Raw genomic sequence first — 19,018 nt, 5'->3', positions numbered from 1 at the left:
AAAATGTTCAACATCACTTGTAATCAGGGAAATGCAAATCAAAACTACAATGAGATACCATCTTACACCAGTGAGACTGGCACATATTAAAAAAACTAGCAACAACAAATGTTGGCGAGGTTGTGGAGAAAAAGCAACTCTCCCGCACTGTTGGTGGGAGTGCAAACCGGTCCAACCACTATGGAGAGCTGTCTGGAGATTTCTGGACCTACTAAACATAGAGCTTCCATATGATCCAGCAATTCCACTCCTAGGTATTTACCCAAAGGACATAGAAACATCAATTCCAAAGAGCACTTGCACCCCTATGTTTACAGCAGCACAATTTACAATAGCTAAACTTTGGAAACAACCCAAATGCCCAAAAATAGATGACTGGATCAAGAAGATGTGGTACATATACACCATGGAATATTACTCAGCACTCAAAACAGATAAACACCTGCAATTTGCAGCAACATGGATGGCGCTGGAAGGGATCATGCTCAGCAAAATAAGCCAGAAAGAAAAAGAAAAATACCGGATGGTCTCACTCATAGCAGGAATCTAGAAAACTTAAATAAGGGACCAGGAAAAAGAATAACTATAAGAAAGAAAATATCAAAATCAACAAACAACTATGAACCAGAGACACTCTATGGGGGGCGGGAGTGGGGAAAGGAGGGCTTGGGATCAAAATAAGGGGGTTGTAATTGTATGGGGAACATAAAAAATAAAATTTAAATATTAAAAATAATAAATAAATAAGCTATTGATACTGAACTATTCAGAAATTCTTTTTTTTAATTAATTTATTTTTTATAGAGGCATGTTTTATTTATTTATTTGTTTGTTTGTTTTGTTTATACATGCACTGGGTACAGTCAGAAGTGCGGGAGGGTGAGAGAATTCACCAGAGCCAAGGCAGGGAGCAGAGCAGGCAGAAGGACCGAAGTACACTGCTGAGGGGAGCAGCGGGCGGCAGGAGAGGTCTGCACGCCATGTGGGACCCTCCTCCCGTGGCCGGGGAGCAGCCGGGGATCGAACCAGTGCCGCAGAGGCCGCGGGCAGCTTCGCAACCCAGCGCTCAACCGCTGCGCCACCGGGGAGGCCCATTATTCAGAAATTCTTAAACTGATACACTGCTAATATAAACAAGCAGGTGGAAGAGTTCTACAAAATTTTAGGGATACAATTTATTCTATATTCTAATATTTTGTATGTAAAATTTTAAATTTAGAGTGTATTACTAAATAAAGTAACAAAAAATGCAAGGTGTCCCAATAAATAATTCTACAGGATTAGTGCCCTAAGCATTATCTTAGAGATGGAATTATTTTAGAAAGATGGAAATGGACTCATAGAAGAGATATATTTACTCGTACTTGGCAAGCAAAAGAAAGAACTATTGTTTTTCTACATTAACTATGTTTGGAGTATCTAAAAAGAAAGTATTCTTAAATTCCATAAAGAAGCAAAACACAAGCATGGATTAAAGAAGTCTATGAGGACATCCCACATACCTTTTCCCTCTTTATTTCAACATCAACCCATTCTCCTCTTCATAAATATACACAAATCAAATACGAACCTCAAGATAACTAAAGAAGTGCACACAAAGCTACCAGAATCAGGGTACTATCTCCTTTAATTTTTTTGTATTATTCAATAAGTACTGGTATGCAGTCACCAAAGTTGAGTTCTAGACAACAGAGGGTCCCAAATAAATGATCCCAATTCCAATAAAAATCCTGAAGTAGAATTTGGAATTTATCTAAATGCCTTATCTCGATTAAAATTCAGACCTGGTAAGCCTCAGAATATGCTATTTCCTTAAAGGCTCTTCTAAATTCTTCATAAAATTTGCTGAAAGTAATTCCTAATTTTTTTAAAAGACTTTGTTATGCATAAAAGAACCAAGGTACAGGCCAGATGTACAGGAGAGTGAGAGGATTCACCAGAGACAGAGCGGGGAACAGAACAGGCAGACTTGACTAAAATGGACTGCTGAGGGGAGCAGCGGGCGAGGCAGGAGAGGTCTGCCTTACCATGTAGGTTTTTCCCTGGCCAGCGGAGGATCGAACTTGCGCTGCAGAGGCTACGGATTGCTTCACAGTGCGATGCTTACCCCCTTGTGCCACCAGGGAGGCACTAATTTCTAATTTTTTGACCAGCTTTTACTGGAATCAATAAATCCTTCAAATTGAAAATGTATGGGCCTCTCTGGTTGCACAAGGGGTTGAGCGCAGAGCTGTAACGCTATCCGCAGCCTCTGCAGCACAGCTTCGATTCCCAGCCAGCCAGGGAGCAACGCTCATGGTGAAGCAGACCTCTCCTGTCTCGCCTGCTGCTCCCCTCAGCAGTGTATTTCAGTCAGTCTGCCTGTTCTGTTCCCCACTCTGTCTCTGGTGAATCCTCTCACCCTCCAACACCTTTGGCCTGTACTCCAGCTCTTGTATATATAGATAAATCTAAAAAAAATTTTTTTTAAAAAATAGATTTCTTAAAAATGTATGAGTTTCTGTTAAAGAAACTGAAATGCACATATTGTATATCCTTTCATAATTTCTGCAACCAGTTCTTAAATGGCTCAGGAAAAAATGTCTGGGTGTGTGACTAGAGAGAAGAGACAAATGTGGTAAAATATTAATAACTGAGATTTGGCCAACGGCATAAAAGGACTCATTTTTACTAGTCTTGTAAGTTTTCTGAATGTTTGAAATTTTTGAAATTAGAAATGGAAGAAGAAATGAAACATTACTCACTAGTTGTTTGACTTTAACTGTTTGTGGAATAGCAGCTGGTTGTGAAAGAATGGGGCCTGGCTGTGAAAGTTTGATTTGAACTGGAGTGCCAATGACAGGCTTGTCACATGTAGTCCCAGCAGAAGTAACAACAGGCTTCACAGGTGGAAGACAAATCGCTGCTGCTGAAGTTTCTCCTATAGTTACTGATGGGAGGGTCAATGTTACTGCTGCCCCAGAGACAGCTGGTGTTTCGGGTTGAAGTGAGACTGCTGCAACTGTATTTTGTATAGATGTCACAAGTGGTTTTGGAGCCTGAAGCAAAACAGTTCCAGCTGTTGTTCCTCCTGATACAGCAGCTGGACCCACAGAATGAAGTGTCACAACGCCAGTATTTGCTCCCGCTGGACCAGCAAGTGGATTCAGAGTTTGCACTGATACAGTTCTGGGTGTTGTTGTTCCAGATACAATGATGGGTTTTTCGGACTGGATTGAGGAAATTGTTGTTGTCACCACAGGAGAAGATGTTGCTGTTGTGGCACAGGTAGCAATAACTAGCTCACTAGAAGTCTGCTGAACACACTGCTGAATAAAGCTCTGGGAGTTAGGTATAAGTTGTCGTAAGGCATTCATACTTTTCTAGAGACAGAGGGAAAAAAAAAACAAACATGGATAGCCAAACAAATTAGCTACTACAATATAAGGCAACTTTGTACTTTACATTATTACAAAATAAAACTATATCAAGTGTTTCTACAGAGGAAATCTGTATCACTAATTTATATTCTGTCCATATCCAGGATAAATCAATTTAAAGACCAAAAGCACTTCACTTTTCAACACAAAATTGGTGTGTCTCAATATTATTCTTATTTTAGTTAGTATAGCTCAACATCAATTTGGTAAAATGAAACATCATATCATACTTGTTCATATTCATCTAAACCACATAACCTTAATAACTTTAGCATCTATAAGTTTATTTATATGATATCAGAACCTTAAAAAGTTTTGTTAAATATGTTTCAAATTTTGGATTGAAATAGTCTCTTCATCAAAAAAAAAACAACCAAGGTAAATTTCCTAGTTAAGCTAGAATATTTTCTGACTGGATTTTAAGATGGTGCCTATCTTTGTAGCTGCTGAGAGAATTAAGGCAGTTAAAACTAAAAAGTTACAGTTCTACCTTTTTATTTTGTTTTTGAATAAGTAAAAGAGACGGAAAAGAAGGTAGATAGCAGGTTATCTTTTGGTCATTGACTGTTTTGGCAGATTTTCTTGTCTTGATATTTAAATTTTGTCAAACTCAAGAAGCAAATGAGTACTATTACCCCCTTTCCTTTCATTTGCTTTTACTTATTCCTTTATATTTTCTATTAAAAAAGATTGAAAAAATTCTTATATGACCTCCTCAGACAAGAAAATATATATACACACATACACACACACACACACGTGTGTGTGTGTGTATAAAACAAAGAAAAATAAGAAGCAGAAAGTATTGTATAATCTTTTTTTCCAAACTTCAAATATGGTAGAAAACAAGAAATAAGTTGTTTTAGAAATAAAATGAAGTAATTTGAGTAATTAGATTTAAGGTAGAGATTTAAGGTGTGGGGGTTCTGAGAAAAACTCAATTGGAAAGAAATGTTAAAGTAGTAAGACTTAAAGAGGCAACAATAAAAAATGTTTGTCTAAATAAGCTTTTGGTCACCTGGCCAGGGTTGAACTTAAAAGCTGAATTCCTCATCCCTATCCAACTTCCAATCTCCAAAAGTTCCCAAATATAAGAGGAAATGTTTTTTAAAAATGCATAAGGCTTTTACATAAGGCTTAGATAACAGATACAAAGTGAAAAACTTGGTAACTGAAAGGTAAAGTTACTTAGCAAGTTGAGCCAGACAGACTAAATTCTGGACCTGTGAGTTTATCAAAAGATAGTCAATTTAAATGATTTTCTCATCTCTAAAAATGCAAAATACTATGTAACACCTCTTCTTTTGGAGAAAAGCATCAGACACATAGTAGGTGCTAACTTCTCTTTTCTCTTACCATGACTTCAGTAAGTTGAAATGTGATAAACTCAAGAGTTGTCTGTGTTATGTGGAACACCTATAACTCACAGAACTTTTGCACTGAAAGGAACCCAAGGAAGAACTGCCTCAAACTCTCAATCAGGAGGGTCATCCAGAAACAGGGCACTAGTTGTTTGAATACTAGGTGCTGTACCGATCATTAAACTTTCCCTTCCTCAGGTCAAGTCTTCCTGGCTAAAATAATCATGGTTTCGTTAACCATACTATAATTACATGACTGGCTCCCTCCTAATCAATATGGTCACCTTTTAGGGTCAGTTTCCACAATTTTAGTTTCCTACTGGAAATGTGGTACCTCATCTCCCTTCCTACTCTTCTTTCATGAGGTAACAAAAGGGAGTCTTCTGTTATGAAGCCTCGTTCATCTTTCTTACATGATTAAGCTAAAATTTCCCAAAGGCAACTAACTCCTAATTCCATTATTTTAAAAGGTATGGGATGAGGGCCTCCCCGGTGGCGCAGCGGTTGAGCGCTGGGTTGTGAAGCTGCCCGCGGCCTCTGCAGTGCTGGTTCGATCCCCGGCTGCTCCCTGGCCACCGGAGGAGGGTCCCACATGGCGCGCAGACCTCTCCTGCCGCCCGCTGCTCCTCTCAGCAGTGTACTTTGGTCCTTCTGCCTGCTCTGTTCCCTGCTCTGGCTCTGGTGAATTCTCTCACCCTCCGAGCTTCTGACTGTACCCAGTGCTTGTATAAATAAACAAACAAACAAATAAATAAATAAATAAAATACATGCCTCTTAAAAAAAAAAAAAACTTTAAAAAAAAAAAAAAGGTATGGGATGAGTCTTTGGTTCACTATAGCTTCTGATCTTTAACGTCTTTATAAATTTCAATTCAATTTCATTTCAGATCTGAGTATTCAAAAGAAATACTTTTCCTGCCAAGCCAAGTTCTTATTAACAGTTATTATTCTCCATCAAATTCCACTTAATTCAATAAATCATAGACAGGAGTATGACAACATAAGTTGTTTTTTTAATATTAGACCGAAATACACTGCTGAGGAGACCAGCAGGCGAGACAGGAGAGGTGTGCCACACCGTATGGGTAGCTCTTGCCACAGTGGCTGGTAACAGCTTGATAGTGCTGAGACTTTAACCCCTGTGCCACCAGAAAGGCCCCTGGTTTATTATTTCTAAAAAACATGAGTCATTAGGATAAAAAATAGGTATTATATATATTTTCAATGAGTCCAGAATCTTTGTGTATATAAACATTAAACAATAAAATTAAGTTTTGTTAATATGTTATTTGTTTTCTTAATGTGTTCCAATACAAAGAATATGGTTTGTGAACATATTTTACAAATTACAATAGCCCTGAATGGTTTCTCCTACAGTGTTAGTATCTTCATATTAAATTCCTATCATAATGAAATATTCAGGTTTTTAATTATTTCAAAATAATCAATCCAAACAATATTTTCAAAGTAACATGACTACCTTAAGAAAAGGAACTAGGTGAGGCTGAGGCGAAGACTTGAGTTCAACATATAGTTGTCGAGTAAATTCTTCTGCTTCAATTTTTGCTTCCTGAGGGATGAGAGAAAGAAAACACTTTTTAAGTCCAGAAATATTTTAAAAGAGAAAGAACATATAACTCATGAACGCAGACATTGCAAGCTTTGCACAGTGCTTAAAAGGAACATTAAATGGGGTCATTTTTTCATATGATCTATAAAATGAATAATCAAACGAGATGTTTGTTCATATAAAAATAAATACAATGAAGGGATTTTTTTTTTTTTAAGAATCCTATAAGCAGAATCACAGAAGAGCTGGCTCACAAAATGAGGCTATAGTATTATAGTTTCTTAAAAATTAAGAGGTAAAGACACTAGAGTCCTAAATTTCTTAGAGTAGGGAATAGTAAGTTCTTTGTTTGGGGGACCTTGAGTTTTCTTGTTTTGCTTTTTTAATTTTTAAATTACCTTAGCTAAGGTAAGACTATATTTTTAGAATGCTATTACACAGACAATAATAATAGATACCCTATTGTTCCAAAGGACTTAGGAACCATTCCATACTGTTTTACATGCTAAGTATTCAGTTGCCTATGATGTCTAAGTTATAATCACATTAATAAATTTGGGGGCCCTTTTTCACTGTGCTGAGATTTGTACTGATAATCAAAAAGCAACAGTGGGTAAAAGTGCTGGCAAGAAAGGAAATGACAACAAATTGAAATAGTCATCACATTCTACATTACTATGCACTAGTAGTAAAAATAAGAAATAAAATGTTTGCCTTTAAGATGTCCTTGATGAAACAGTAAGAATTCATTTTAGTAAATCACAACCCTTAGTAAATGTCTTTAGTATTAGATATGACAAAATAGGATTCATATATAGATCATTTCTGCTTCAGACCAAAGACAGAGATCAAGGAATAACACTTTTTTATTGAGTTGCTAGCTGAACTAGCTGATTTTCATTTATTGCAAAGAAGTCAAATCAACTGTGGTTAGGGCCTCCCCTGGTGGGCAGCAGTTGAGCGCTGGGCTGCGAGGCTGTCCACAGCCTCTGCAGTGCCGGTTCATTCCCCAACCACCGGCGAGGTTCCCACCAAAACAAAAAAATCAATTGTGGTTATTCAGACTTGGATATTTGATAGACAACCTGTCAAACCAACAAACCAACCAAACTTATCACTATGAGGAAAACAACTGACAGTAGTTGTTGCTAATGACAAAAATTAGAGTACTCACACCAAAATTAGAATTCTAGAAAATCTGTAACTACAATCCTTAGCTTAACAGCATCCAGTATTTAAATTTCTGGTGAGATTACAACTATGATTTTTTTTTTCTATCTTAGGTAACCAATCTTTGGGAGATCTGCATAGCTCAATGAACAATGTTTTCCAAAAGACCAAATGCATGCAATTATAAAAGTCATGCATGGATAAGAGATCTGGGAATGCAAGATCAATCAGTAGACTCTAAAGAATCTAAATGATCTGGAAAGAAAACCTCTTAAAATATTTCCTTTCCCAACTACCTTTCTGCATGAGGTCAGATATTCACCAAACAAACACTTTGACCAAAATAATATATCACAATTAGGACAAAAGCAGAAGCAGATTATGAGAATCCAGCTATATCTATTAAGTCAGATATTAAAAACTGTTACAAAGATGTCACTTATTCAATTTTTCATTTTGGAAATTAGTTTTAATCTAGATGTTATTTATTATTTATGTTAACAACTAACGGACTTACTGTTATTTTAAAACAAATTAGTAAATTTAAATTTGTTTTAAATTTCTGATTTAATCTCCATCTCCACAAAAGCAAAATGTCTTTTGGAATCCTTAATTTTTAAGAATATGAAGGTATCCAAAAAATAAACTGTTTAACAATTGTTATTTGCTGTTCTAAGCTAAATAGGTCATAAGATAGAAAGGTATTAGATTAATCTGACTGCTCCTAGCTATTCACAAAAATTCACATAAATTCTTTGTACTTGGATATTTTTTAAAAATGTTTACTGGGTAAATGTTCCTTTGTTTTCATGCGTCTTCCTCTAGAGTTTTTAATCTCAGAGAAACAAGTCACCAGATTCCCTTTCAAAACTAGCATGGCTTGAAAATGAAAGATAAAAAGTTTATAGTTTCAAAAAGATGCTCAAGTTAAATTAAAAACATATTTTTATGACATAATTTTAAATATCTAAAATAGTTTCCTCAAATGGAAAACTAACCACTTAGATTATACTCTATTTCTAACAAATTATAGGTAGAATAAAAAGCAATAATAAAAAAGGTATTTCAATACTTTAAAATTATGCTTGTATTTCTATACATCAGTTGAAATATGCAAATCTTAGGCTGGGAAAAGGTGATCAGTTTTATATAAAGAAATACACAAAAATTCTCATTATATGGGCAGAAAATTTATAGATTTTAGTATTTAAAAAAATCCCAGTGCATCTGTCTGTTATAATTTCAGCATATAGCTTAACCACATAATGTGCAGCATTTGCTAATTTCCACTTTCATCCATTTTAATATATCTAAGCATTTCATCTGAAAGAAGATATAAGAAACCAAAAATGTGTAATTTTATAGCTGAAAGACACAGCATACTGGCATTCTCACAAACCTCAAAGATCTCACATTTACTCTTTTCAATTAAGAAGAAAACTGAAACCTACAAAGGTTAACTTTTACTTCCACAGGTCCCCAAGTTTGTTGTTTGGACATAAAACTGAATTTCATTATCTGCAGATAGCCTATCTTTCTGGCATTTGCAATTCTACTAACAATTTTTTATTTGACCAAATAATCAACCTTCTCTCCAAGGCATCTTTCCAGGGTAGCCTAAAACCTTATCTCCATGCTACAGAAAGTAATATATAACAGATTTACTTGTCTAGGATTTATAAACATTACATAGCTTTCAGGAAGCAAAACCAAAGTTCATAAAAAATTTCATTTAAAGTAAGCCTCATTTAAAAATATTAATTTCCCATTTGAAACATATTCTAAGGATTCTTACAGAGGTGCAAGTTTTATAGTACAACTTACCAAAAGTTGTTCCACCAGCTTCTTTACATTCTGTCCCATTTCTGGGGACTGTGATCCACTGCATGCTAGTTTTATTAACATTGCGAGGAAGTTCTTACATTTCTTCACATTTTCTAGCATTGCCTAATACAGAAATACAAACACAAATGTTTGCTAGAAAACAGAAAAAGTAAATCTTTTTTTTTTTTAAAGATTTATTTATTTATGCATACAAGAACTGGGGTACAGGCCAGAGGTGCAGGGGGTGAGAGGATTCACCAGAGACAGAGTGGGGAACAGAACAGGCAGATAACAGAAAACACTGCTGAGGGGAGCAGTGAGCGAGCCAGGAGAGGTCGCTGAACTGTACGGGTTGCTCCCTAGCCAGCCGGGGGATCGAACTCATGCTGCAGTGGCTGCAGATAGCTTCATAGGTTGCATCTTAACTCCTTGCGCCACCAGGTAGGCCCTGCAAGTAAATCTTTAAAAGCTGTATTTATGTACAGTACAAGTGAGAACTTACCGGCGAAAGATTAGTCTGAGCAGCTGCTGAGTTCTCTGCTTTGAGACTGGGCTCATTTGAGGGGACAGGTAAGGCTCCCAAATTTGAAGTCTTCAAGTTAGATACAGTATTCAACGGCTTCACTGGTGTAACTGTGACAACATTAGTTGGCACGGTCACAGACTGAAATTAAAAGTAGCATATATTTAGATGTGAATTGCTATGATAGATATCATAGTGGTGCTTCATTTCATAATTATCAGACTACAAATGGATCCTGCCTGACATCTTGCTTTTCTGTTACTCTATTAATCTAAGGCAATGTAATCCAGCTGTAAGAGCTCTAGTAGCAGACCTAGGATTCATTCTCATCTACCTACTTTTCATTGACATCTGCTGAGTGCTGACTTCAACCAAATTACCTAATTCTGTTAATACTGACTCCTTTCTGTAAAAAACAATTAACAATGGCACCCACTATCTAGGACTGTTAGTGAAAAAGTCCTAAACACATATCCTTAGTAATTACTAATACTTCTCTAAGAAAGATTTGCAAGAGCAAGTATTTATATAAAAATATATTAATAATATTTACCTGTTCTGTAATTTTCTGCTTTTTCTTAAGTATAAAGCAGAGAGAGCTACTAGTTATCTTATATTCAGATAAGCTGCTGATATGTAGACTATTAGAGTAAGCAAAATGTATAAGACATAGTAACCTTTTTTCACACCAAAAAGCATTTCAGTTGTTTCTTTCACCCTCTATTGAAATGAGGTGTGATTATAGCACCATCTGCAGGATAAAATGTTTAATACACACAAGAAATCATAGTTGTAAGTAATGTAGATAGATAAAAGGAGAGAAAAGCAACAACCTCATTTTATAGACAAACACTAAAAGTTACAGGCCATAAGTAAAGTTTGGGATGGAGGAGAGAAAAGTATTTACAATTCACACTGAGAAACTTTACACTATCATTTGAATTTAAATGCTTGCGTGTTCTACAGGTTGAACAGTTTGGTATTGCTATCATTTTCCAGAAAATTTCCTTCTTTAAAGTCAAGACAAGTGAATTTAAATGTACACCCAAATTTCCCATGTAAAAAAGACTGGAACATATATTAGACAAGAATCCTTAATTTTTTTTTTTTTTTAATTTAAGATCATTTTAGGGCCTCCCCAGTGGCGCAGTGGGTTGAATGCAGTACTATGGAGCTGTCCACAGCCTCTGCAGCGCAGGTTCCATTTCCGCCTGGCCAGGGAGAAATCCATATGGCGGGGCAGCTGCTTCCCTCGCCTGCTGCTTCCCTCAGCAGTGTCTTTGGTCTGTCTGCCTGTTCTGCTCACCGCTCTGTCTCTGGTGAATCCTCTCATCCTTCCGCGCCTCTGACCTATACCCCAGTTCTTGTATAAAATAAATAAATCTTAAAAAAAAAAAACAAAGCACTGACATTCTCTGAGACAGGTTTCTTTAAAAAATAAAATAAAATCATTTTAATACACAATACTTGATGCTTCCTGCATTTATCTGATAACCCCACAGCACAAAGGCTTTTAACAGGGAAAAAGGCATGAATGAAGGTAAAATAAGAAAGAAATTAAAAATTAATGGCAAAGACTAAAACTAAAAATGAAATGTTAAGCAAAAAAAAGTAAAGTAAAAAATTAGTATGATTTTATTAAATATAATTAAGTCTCAAAAACAACAATGAAAGTGAAGACTCCATCCTATTCCTATCCTTAGTCAGCTTCTTTAGGGACAACTACTGTGCAGTTTCCTTTGAATCATTTTGGAGATTTTCTTATAAGCTTTTTTAAGTTTATGTAGAGCAAAGAAATTCTCTTTCTTCAGTAAGTATATTCTATATTGAACCATCAACTCTTTGTTCTACTATATTTAAGAAAGTGTGATCAGAACCATCTAGTGAGATTATGACCTTTCAAGACTGAAGAGATGAATTCCCAAAGGAAATATAGTCCACAAGATAAATACCAATGAAAATTGAGCCCCAGAAAAGTGTCCTTTTTGTGTGAGTAGAAGCAGAATTTATGGCATTTCTACTTTCTTGTTAATATTTTGTTTCCAGCACAAAATTTATCCTTCATAACTCTTTAATATAGCTACTATACTTTACCAGTTATAAGGCACCTTCCATGCCAATTTCACCTCTTACCAGACATGGTAAGGTAGATAACCCCCACTGCAGTAATGGATGGACTGTCTTAAATTGTAATCATAACTCTGCCTTGCTGTTCGAAACCAGCCAATGGAACATCCATGCTTTGTAGGCCTGTTCCGGTACTGATTTCAGACACACTTGCGAAACAGGTGGGAAAAGCACTGGTAGATATGGGAAATAAACCTGTGAAAATTAGACTTAGAGCTAGCAGAGCTAGCAAAATGAGTTGTAAGCAATTTTAGGAGACCAAATGCAATTTTAAGGAGGGCCATTTTCTTTTCTTTTTTTTTTTTTTAATTTTTTATAGAGGCATGTTTATTTATTTATTTGTTTGTTTTGTTTTATTTTTGTTTATACATGCACTGGGTACAGTCAGAAGCGCGGGAGGGTGAGAGAATTCACCAGAGCCAGAAGGGAGAGCAGAGCAGGCAGAAGGACCACAGCACACTGCTGAGGGGAGCAGCGGGCTGCAGGAGAGGTCTGCGCGCCATGTGGGACCCTCCTTAGGTGGTCGGGGAGCAGCCGGGGATCGAACCGGCGCCGCAGAGGCTGCGGGCAGGTTCGCAACCCAGCGCTCAACCACTGCGCCATGGGGAGGAGGAGGGCCATTTTCTAGAGGAGTCTGAAATCACTTTGGATCTGTTCCCATTTAATTAGAAATGCTAATTAGAAATGCTAATTCCAGAACCAATCATATGCACAGTAGAGTTTAACCTAACAAAGGGGCAATATACATCAAATACAATATAAAAGTAAACAAGATTTCACACTAGTTTCTGTGTAACATTTACTAAATGAGACCACGTTTTACTATAGAACTAACTACAGTCCATTCTAACGATAAGCTATGGAAGGGACAAACCAGGCCATGTTTTAAGCAAATTTTAAACAAATTTCAACACCTATTAATAGGAAATACTTTCAAAATTTCTTAATACACATTTGCTTTTGTATTCAAAGTACAAAGAATATTATTTTCTCTATTTTCCAGCTGTAGCTCCTTATTTCCAAGCAATACCTAAATCTAAGCTCAGAGTGAGCACAAATATTATTCCTCAATTTCACTGTTTGATGAGTTCTACTGCTTTGGCCTACCATCCACTGAGAAGCAACTTAGCTTAAAATATGCACTGATATCAATCAGAAAAAGCTGTAAACAACCCACAGCAATATTCGATATTCATATGGAAAAATAATTTAAGGAAAAGAATCCAGAGATACCATTTAAAAATTATCAAATGCATTCAATCTTTAAGATACAGATGTAATGGAAAAACTCATCTCTATATAGCTAAAGTGACAAAAACCCTTTCAAAACTATGTAATTGAATTTAAATTCTTAAAAATCAGTATTTTCCTGACATCTAAACATCTCCTGAAATAGTCTGTGAGCACCCCACCCAAGTGACTAGGTATACCCATGTAATAAGGCTTATCCCTGCCACAAGTTCCCCTACTTCCCTTCCTTAACTGTACTCTAGTGCCATTTAACAGATATGAAATCCCCTCAGACCTTTTGCTTCTGTACTCCACCCCAACTCTCAATAAAGGCACTTGCCTCCAAGTCCTTACTCTCTCCCAGTTTCCTGTTTGGTCAAGTCCCCTTGCCTGTTCCTCCTACATGGTCCCCTAAATAACATGCTATGCTGTCCTTTTCCAGGACCTGAGGATTATAAATTTCTTACTTTCAGACACTTCTCTGAAAGTGTCTATATTCCATATCTATATCTGACTGAGCATCAAAAAAACCCATAATTATTTCTCATAATACAATAGTAAATATCAGGAGGCCAAATTCATACCCTTTGGCCTAATGGGGCAGAGGAAAATTGTCCTAAACGGGGGTGGAGAAAAACTAGAATTTCAGATAATCAGTACAGAAGCCATTACAACAGTCCTCAGAGTCAGATAAAGACTTTGGCACAAATAACCCCGTTAACACACATTAGCAAACATCATTCAAGTTTCTTATGCTCTCCATACCTATTTCACCTATATAAAATGGAGATAATATTTCCGAATAGAGTAGTTACAAGGATAAAATGAGATGATAGATGTAAAGCACCTAAAATGGGTCAAGGACATTAGATGCTCAATAACTGGTATCCTTTATTAAGGGGGGGAGTGGAACAAACTGTTTACAATTAGATTCACTGCTCTGTTAGAAGAATAAGAGCAGTATATGGTTAAATAAAATTAGAACCCAACGAAGGCTCTGCTCTACAATATGGGATTTCATGTAACGTGTTCTAAGAAAATACATTCTCTGATAGCAAAGGAAGTGTGTCAGTGGTCACATGACCAAATGATCTTTTGATTGTACATCCATGACATGACCCAGAAGCTGCTGGCCTAGTAAAGTCTTAGAGCACTCTGTAGAAGGCACAGATGAAGTGCAAACTCATAAACAAAACTCTATGGAGATGTAATTTTGTCTTTCATCTTCCAAAATTCAGTGTACTCACAGAATCAAAAAACTCTTTATGCACTATTTTCCCAGTAAGAACCAAGGAAAGGTATAAACAGATAAATGGATCCACTTAACTATCACCTCCAAGTTCCACAAGGGACTATACTTTCCATTTCTGCCCACAGAAGGCACATTTTCACCCTAAGACACTGTAAAAACTCCTATGAACTAGCTCCTATGGCTGTCTGCTGGGCTCTTTGGATTCCTTGTGTCCTGCGGCCAGCAGAAAAGAAAGCCGTCATTATCATGACAGGAGTATAATGATCTGACATTTGGAATAGGTAAGGCTGCTATTATATATAATGGAGGCAGAGAGAAATATATGAGGTGAATCAGATGATCCACATAAGTGCCTCTTGGTATTTCCTTGCCCAATTGTGATGATTAATGGACAAGTGCAGCAACTTTTCCTTACCTGAAAAGAGCATGATAATTAGAACCTCAGATTCTCTAGGTCTGAAGGTATGGTCACACTACCAGTTAAGCTACCAATATCAGCAAAATTAGTAGTTGAATACGAGGGGAATGCAGAGTGGATAGTGAAGGAGGAAAATGACACTGATCAGCTACAGAAACCCATGGGCCTCCCTGGTGGCACAAGGGGTAAAAAGAGCACTATAAAGCTATCTGCAACCACTAGCACGAGTTCGATCCCTGGCTGGCCAGGGAGCTACCCACATGGTGCAGCAGACCTCTCCTGTCTTGCCTGCTGCTCCCCTCAGCAGCATGTTTCAGTCAGTCTGCGTGTTCTGTTTCCCACTCTGTCTCTGGTGAATCCTCTCACCCCTCAACACCTCTGGCCTGTACCCCAGTTCTTGTATGCAAGCAATCAAGAAACCCACTGGAATCCCAGAAGTAGATGCCAGCAATGCAAAATATAGACTGATACCTGATCAAAAGGAGAAATCTGTGTTGCCCTTGCTGCTGGGAATGCTACTTAATGCTACTTAACAGCCTCCAGTTTTCAGTTCCTTCAAAGTTTGTCTCAGCTACAAAAAATTGCTTTGCCCAAAAGCACAACTCCCCCTCAAGAGTATAAATCTAATCTGAGCACAGAGGGGGCATTAAGAACCAGTTGACCATGTTGACACACAGTGGCACAACTCTGACAAGCTGTATTTGCTTCAAATTTCTCTACCACAGTGACTGAGGTTTTACTTGTTCTGCATCTAGTTCACTCTTATTTATTCTCCTTCCCTTTCACAGATATCAGTCCTTGAAAAATATCACATACATCAAAATTTTGTTGAAGCACCTGCTTGTATATATTGTGACACATAGTGATCAGGTACATTTGCATTAATTTAATAGTATCTAGCAAAAGTGATATTCTAAGAATTACATCATGTTTATTGTGTGATTCCCAAACTTCTAACAGCTCCTAGTTTGATAAATGGCATCATATAACATTCAATTGCTCTCTTCAATGCCATATAGTTAGCCACTTATACATCTGGCAGGAAACAGCTAAAAAATAAAGAGAGATGAAAGAAAAACCAAAGTACACAGGGCCACAAGTAAATCATGACTTACTTGTACTGAAGAAGGCTTCTGAACAGAGGTTACCACAGTAGTACCCATTTGTGCCAATTTTTTAACAGGTGCCACTGCCATGTTCTTGATTAATTGTGAACTAGAATTCTGGAGGTGGGGGGTGGGAGGGAGACAATACAGTTATCAGTGTTATTAATTTAAAATCAATTGTTTGCCAGCAATTATGGCAAACATTATAATACTTTACCTTATCAAACTTCTCTGTTGTAACTCGCTTTACAACTTTATGGGTTTTATGCACGTTCCTTACTATGAATCTAACTGAGTCACATTCCTATGAAAGCAACTGATTTAATAAATAAATATCATAGCATTTCATCAATAAAATCTTGAACTTTACTCTTCGGATCACATAGAAAACTTACAGATTTTTATTTAACAATGAACAAAAATCTGCTAATCTATCTTCTCTACCAACAGCAATTAGATAAAGGAAACTAGAAAGGCAAGGAGCAGCTATAATCACCAGATACAGTAATAGAGAGAAAATGAGTGGTTGAGAATCTAGAGATAAGGAGAGCACAAAATGGGGGGAAATGAACTGGCAGAGAATAGTATAACCATAGAATACAATCCAATCTTTCATCAAGATGAGCCTGACTCATCAAGACAATGCTATGCTACATTCAGTACTGGTTGCTGAATGAAATAAAGATGCCATAAAAATAAACTCTTAATTCTGGCACAAAGATAAGCTTTAGTGATCTAGAAAGATTATCATGTATGTAAAATAAATAAGTTTCTTACAATCTCAAATTAAGGAAAATTTACAGCTGGTTCTGAATTTCTTAAAGGTAATGACTGGAAGATGTAGATAATAATGAATACTTGAAATTGTAGTGTTAATACTTTTCTACAAATTAAAATTAAAGTGGAAGACGCAAACAGTCCTTCAAACATTCTCTTGAGGCCTACAAAATCTTTGAGTAGGAAAACTAACATTTTATTATTTTAGTAATTACCAAACAACAAAACCAAATATTTCAATTAAATTGGTATGGGGGAGAATTTACAGAGGTAGATTCTTAAATTCTAAAAGTTGAGCAGGATCACCTCTTTATCTTACAGGCAAATGTGTACGCATTTATATGGAGATAGTAGCTAGAAACTAAGGAAGATGGAAAAAAAACTTAAAGGTGTATTACCGGCATTGTACAAATTTTGACTGTTTGAGAATTTGTTGGCCTTGAAGTTACATTACTTGTTGTCTCAGGTCTTGTTACAGCTTGTTGAGGAGATACCAACATCAACTGTCCACTGTTACTTTTGATCAAAACTGTTCCTATAATTAAAAGGGAAAAAAGTGACTTCTGAGTTAATAAAGGAAATAAAATCACTGTGTATTTTCTCCAATTTATTTCAACACTAAAACATGCTCTTCAATAAGTGATTACTACTACATTCTGAATTCCTCATCTGTTATTATAAGTAATACAGAAAAATGCTTTCACTCAAGCTATTCAAAACATTCCAAGTCTAAGTACATGGACAAGAAACTCCTGAAGGCAAAAATACTTTTCCTCTATAATATCAAACTATTTATAAAACTACAATAAGTAAAACAGCACAGTAACACACAAAAACCACACAAACTGACCAATGGAACAAAGAACCCCAAAATAGAATCAGGGAGATATGCCATATCAGATTTTCCTAAGGGACAATGAATATTCTTTGATCAGTGAAAATAAGAGAAACTATTCAAGAAACTGAGGTGGGGGGACTCCCTGGTGGTGCAAGGGGTTTAGCACCGCATTAGGAAGCAAGAGTAGCCTAGCCTCTGCAGCAGGAGTTCGATCCCCAGCCGGCCAGAAAGCTACTCACATGGCACAGCAGACCTCTTCTGACTCACCCGCTACTCCATTCAGCAGTGTACTTCGGTCCGCCTGTTCTGTTCCCTACTCTGTCTCTGGTGAATCCTCTCATCCCCAGCATCTCTGGCCTGTACCCCAGCTCTTGCATGCATGCATAAATAAATTTTTTTTTTTTAAAAAAAAGAAGGCCTCCCTGGTGGTGCAACGATTTAGCACTGGGCTGCGAAGCTGCCCGCAGCCTCTGCAGCACCGGTTCAATCCCCAGCCACCAGCAAGGGTCCCACATGGCGCAACAGACCTCTCCTGTCATGCCCACTGCTCCCCTCAGCAGTGTATTTCATCAGTCTGCCTGTTCTATTCCCCGCTCTATCTCTGGTGAATTCTCCCACCCTCCCACGCTTTCTGACTGTACCCAGTGCCTGTATAAATTTAAAAAAAGAAAAGAAAAGAAATTGAGATGGTTTAATTAGTTACCTATATGAAAATGATGAAAAGTTTACACTATACATACACACACGCACATACATACACACACAAACAGGGCATTAAGAATAAAACATGGAAAAGAATTTTAAATTTAGACAATGTAGAAAGTTATCTTTCTAAACTTGGGATATGAAAAATACTCTTAAGTTTGATGCAATAAACTATATTAAAAAGAAATTTTTTTGTTATTTATTTATCTATTTATTTATTTATACAAGAACCAGGGTACAGGTCAGAGGTACGGGAGGGTGTGAGGATTCACCAGAGACAGAGTGGGGAACAGAACCAGCAGACTGAAGAAATACACTGCTGAGGGGAGCAGGGGGCAAGGCAGGAGAGGTCTGCCTCGCCATGTGGACATCTCCGCAGCCGGTGGGGATCAAACCAGCACTGCAGAGACTGTGGAAAGCTTCACAGCACTGCACTCAACCACCTGTGCCACCAGGGAGGCCCTTATAAACAAATTTTGTTTAACAAAAGATACTATCAAGTAAAAAGACAAAACAGAAAATGGCAGAAAATTTTAGTTCATAGATATTCAAAGGACAAATATCCAAATATCTAAAATGTGCAAAAGGAACACCAATGACAATGACAGGGATAGGTAAATTAATGCCACAGCATTTTACATCTATCTAGATAGGCAAAGATTAACTAGTCCAATGGAGATAATTAAATTGGAGAGATA

The 19,018-nt window shown here is 36.9% G+C and overlaps 1 protein-coding gene across 2 annotated transcripts in view; it reads right to left on the bottom strand.

Annotated features, from left to right (window-relative positions):
- TAF4B (TATA-box binding protein associated factor 4b) overlaps positions 1–19,018 on the bottom strand; it is a gene marked incomplete at its 3' end in the record, with an annotated part of 103,735 nt that overhangs the window by 70,903 nt on the left and 13,814 nt on the right. For both annotated transcript variants that reach the window (XM_084252309.1, XM_084252310.1), the window contains exons 2-7: positions 17,176–17,312; positions 16,010–16,117; positions 9,847–10,008; positions 9,345–9,467; positions 6,261–6,350; positions 2,745–3,362 (exon numbers count right to left, since the gene is read on the bottom strand). In XM_084252309.1, coding sequence (XP_084108435.1) covers positions 2,745–3,362; positions 6,261–6,350; positions 9,345–9,467; positions 9,847–10,008; positions 16,010–16,117; positions 17,176–17,312 — 1,238 coding nt within the window. The remainder of the gene's footprint in view (positions 1–2,744; positions 3,363–6,260; positions 6,351–9,344; positions 9,468–9,846; positions 10,009–16,009; positions 16,118–17,175; positions 17,313–19,018) is intronic.

The sequence above is a fragment of the Talpa europaea genome (genome assembly GCF_964194135.1).
Source record: "Talpa europaea genome assembly, chromosome: 13".
Classification (NCBI taxonomy): Eukaryota; Metazoa; Chordata; class Mammalia; order Eulipotyphla; family Talpidae; genus Talpa; species Talpa europaea.
This window is presented reverse-complemented; position numbering and strand designations above follow the sequence as displayed.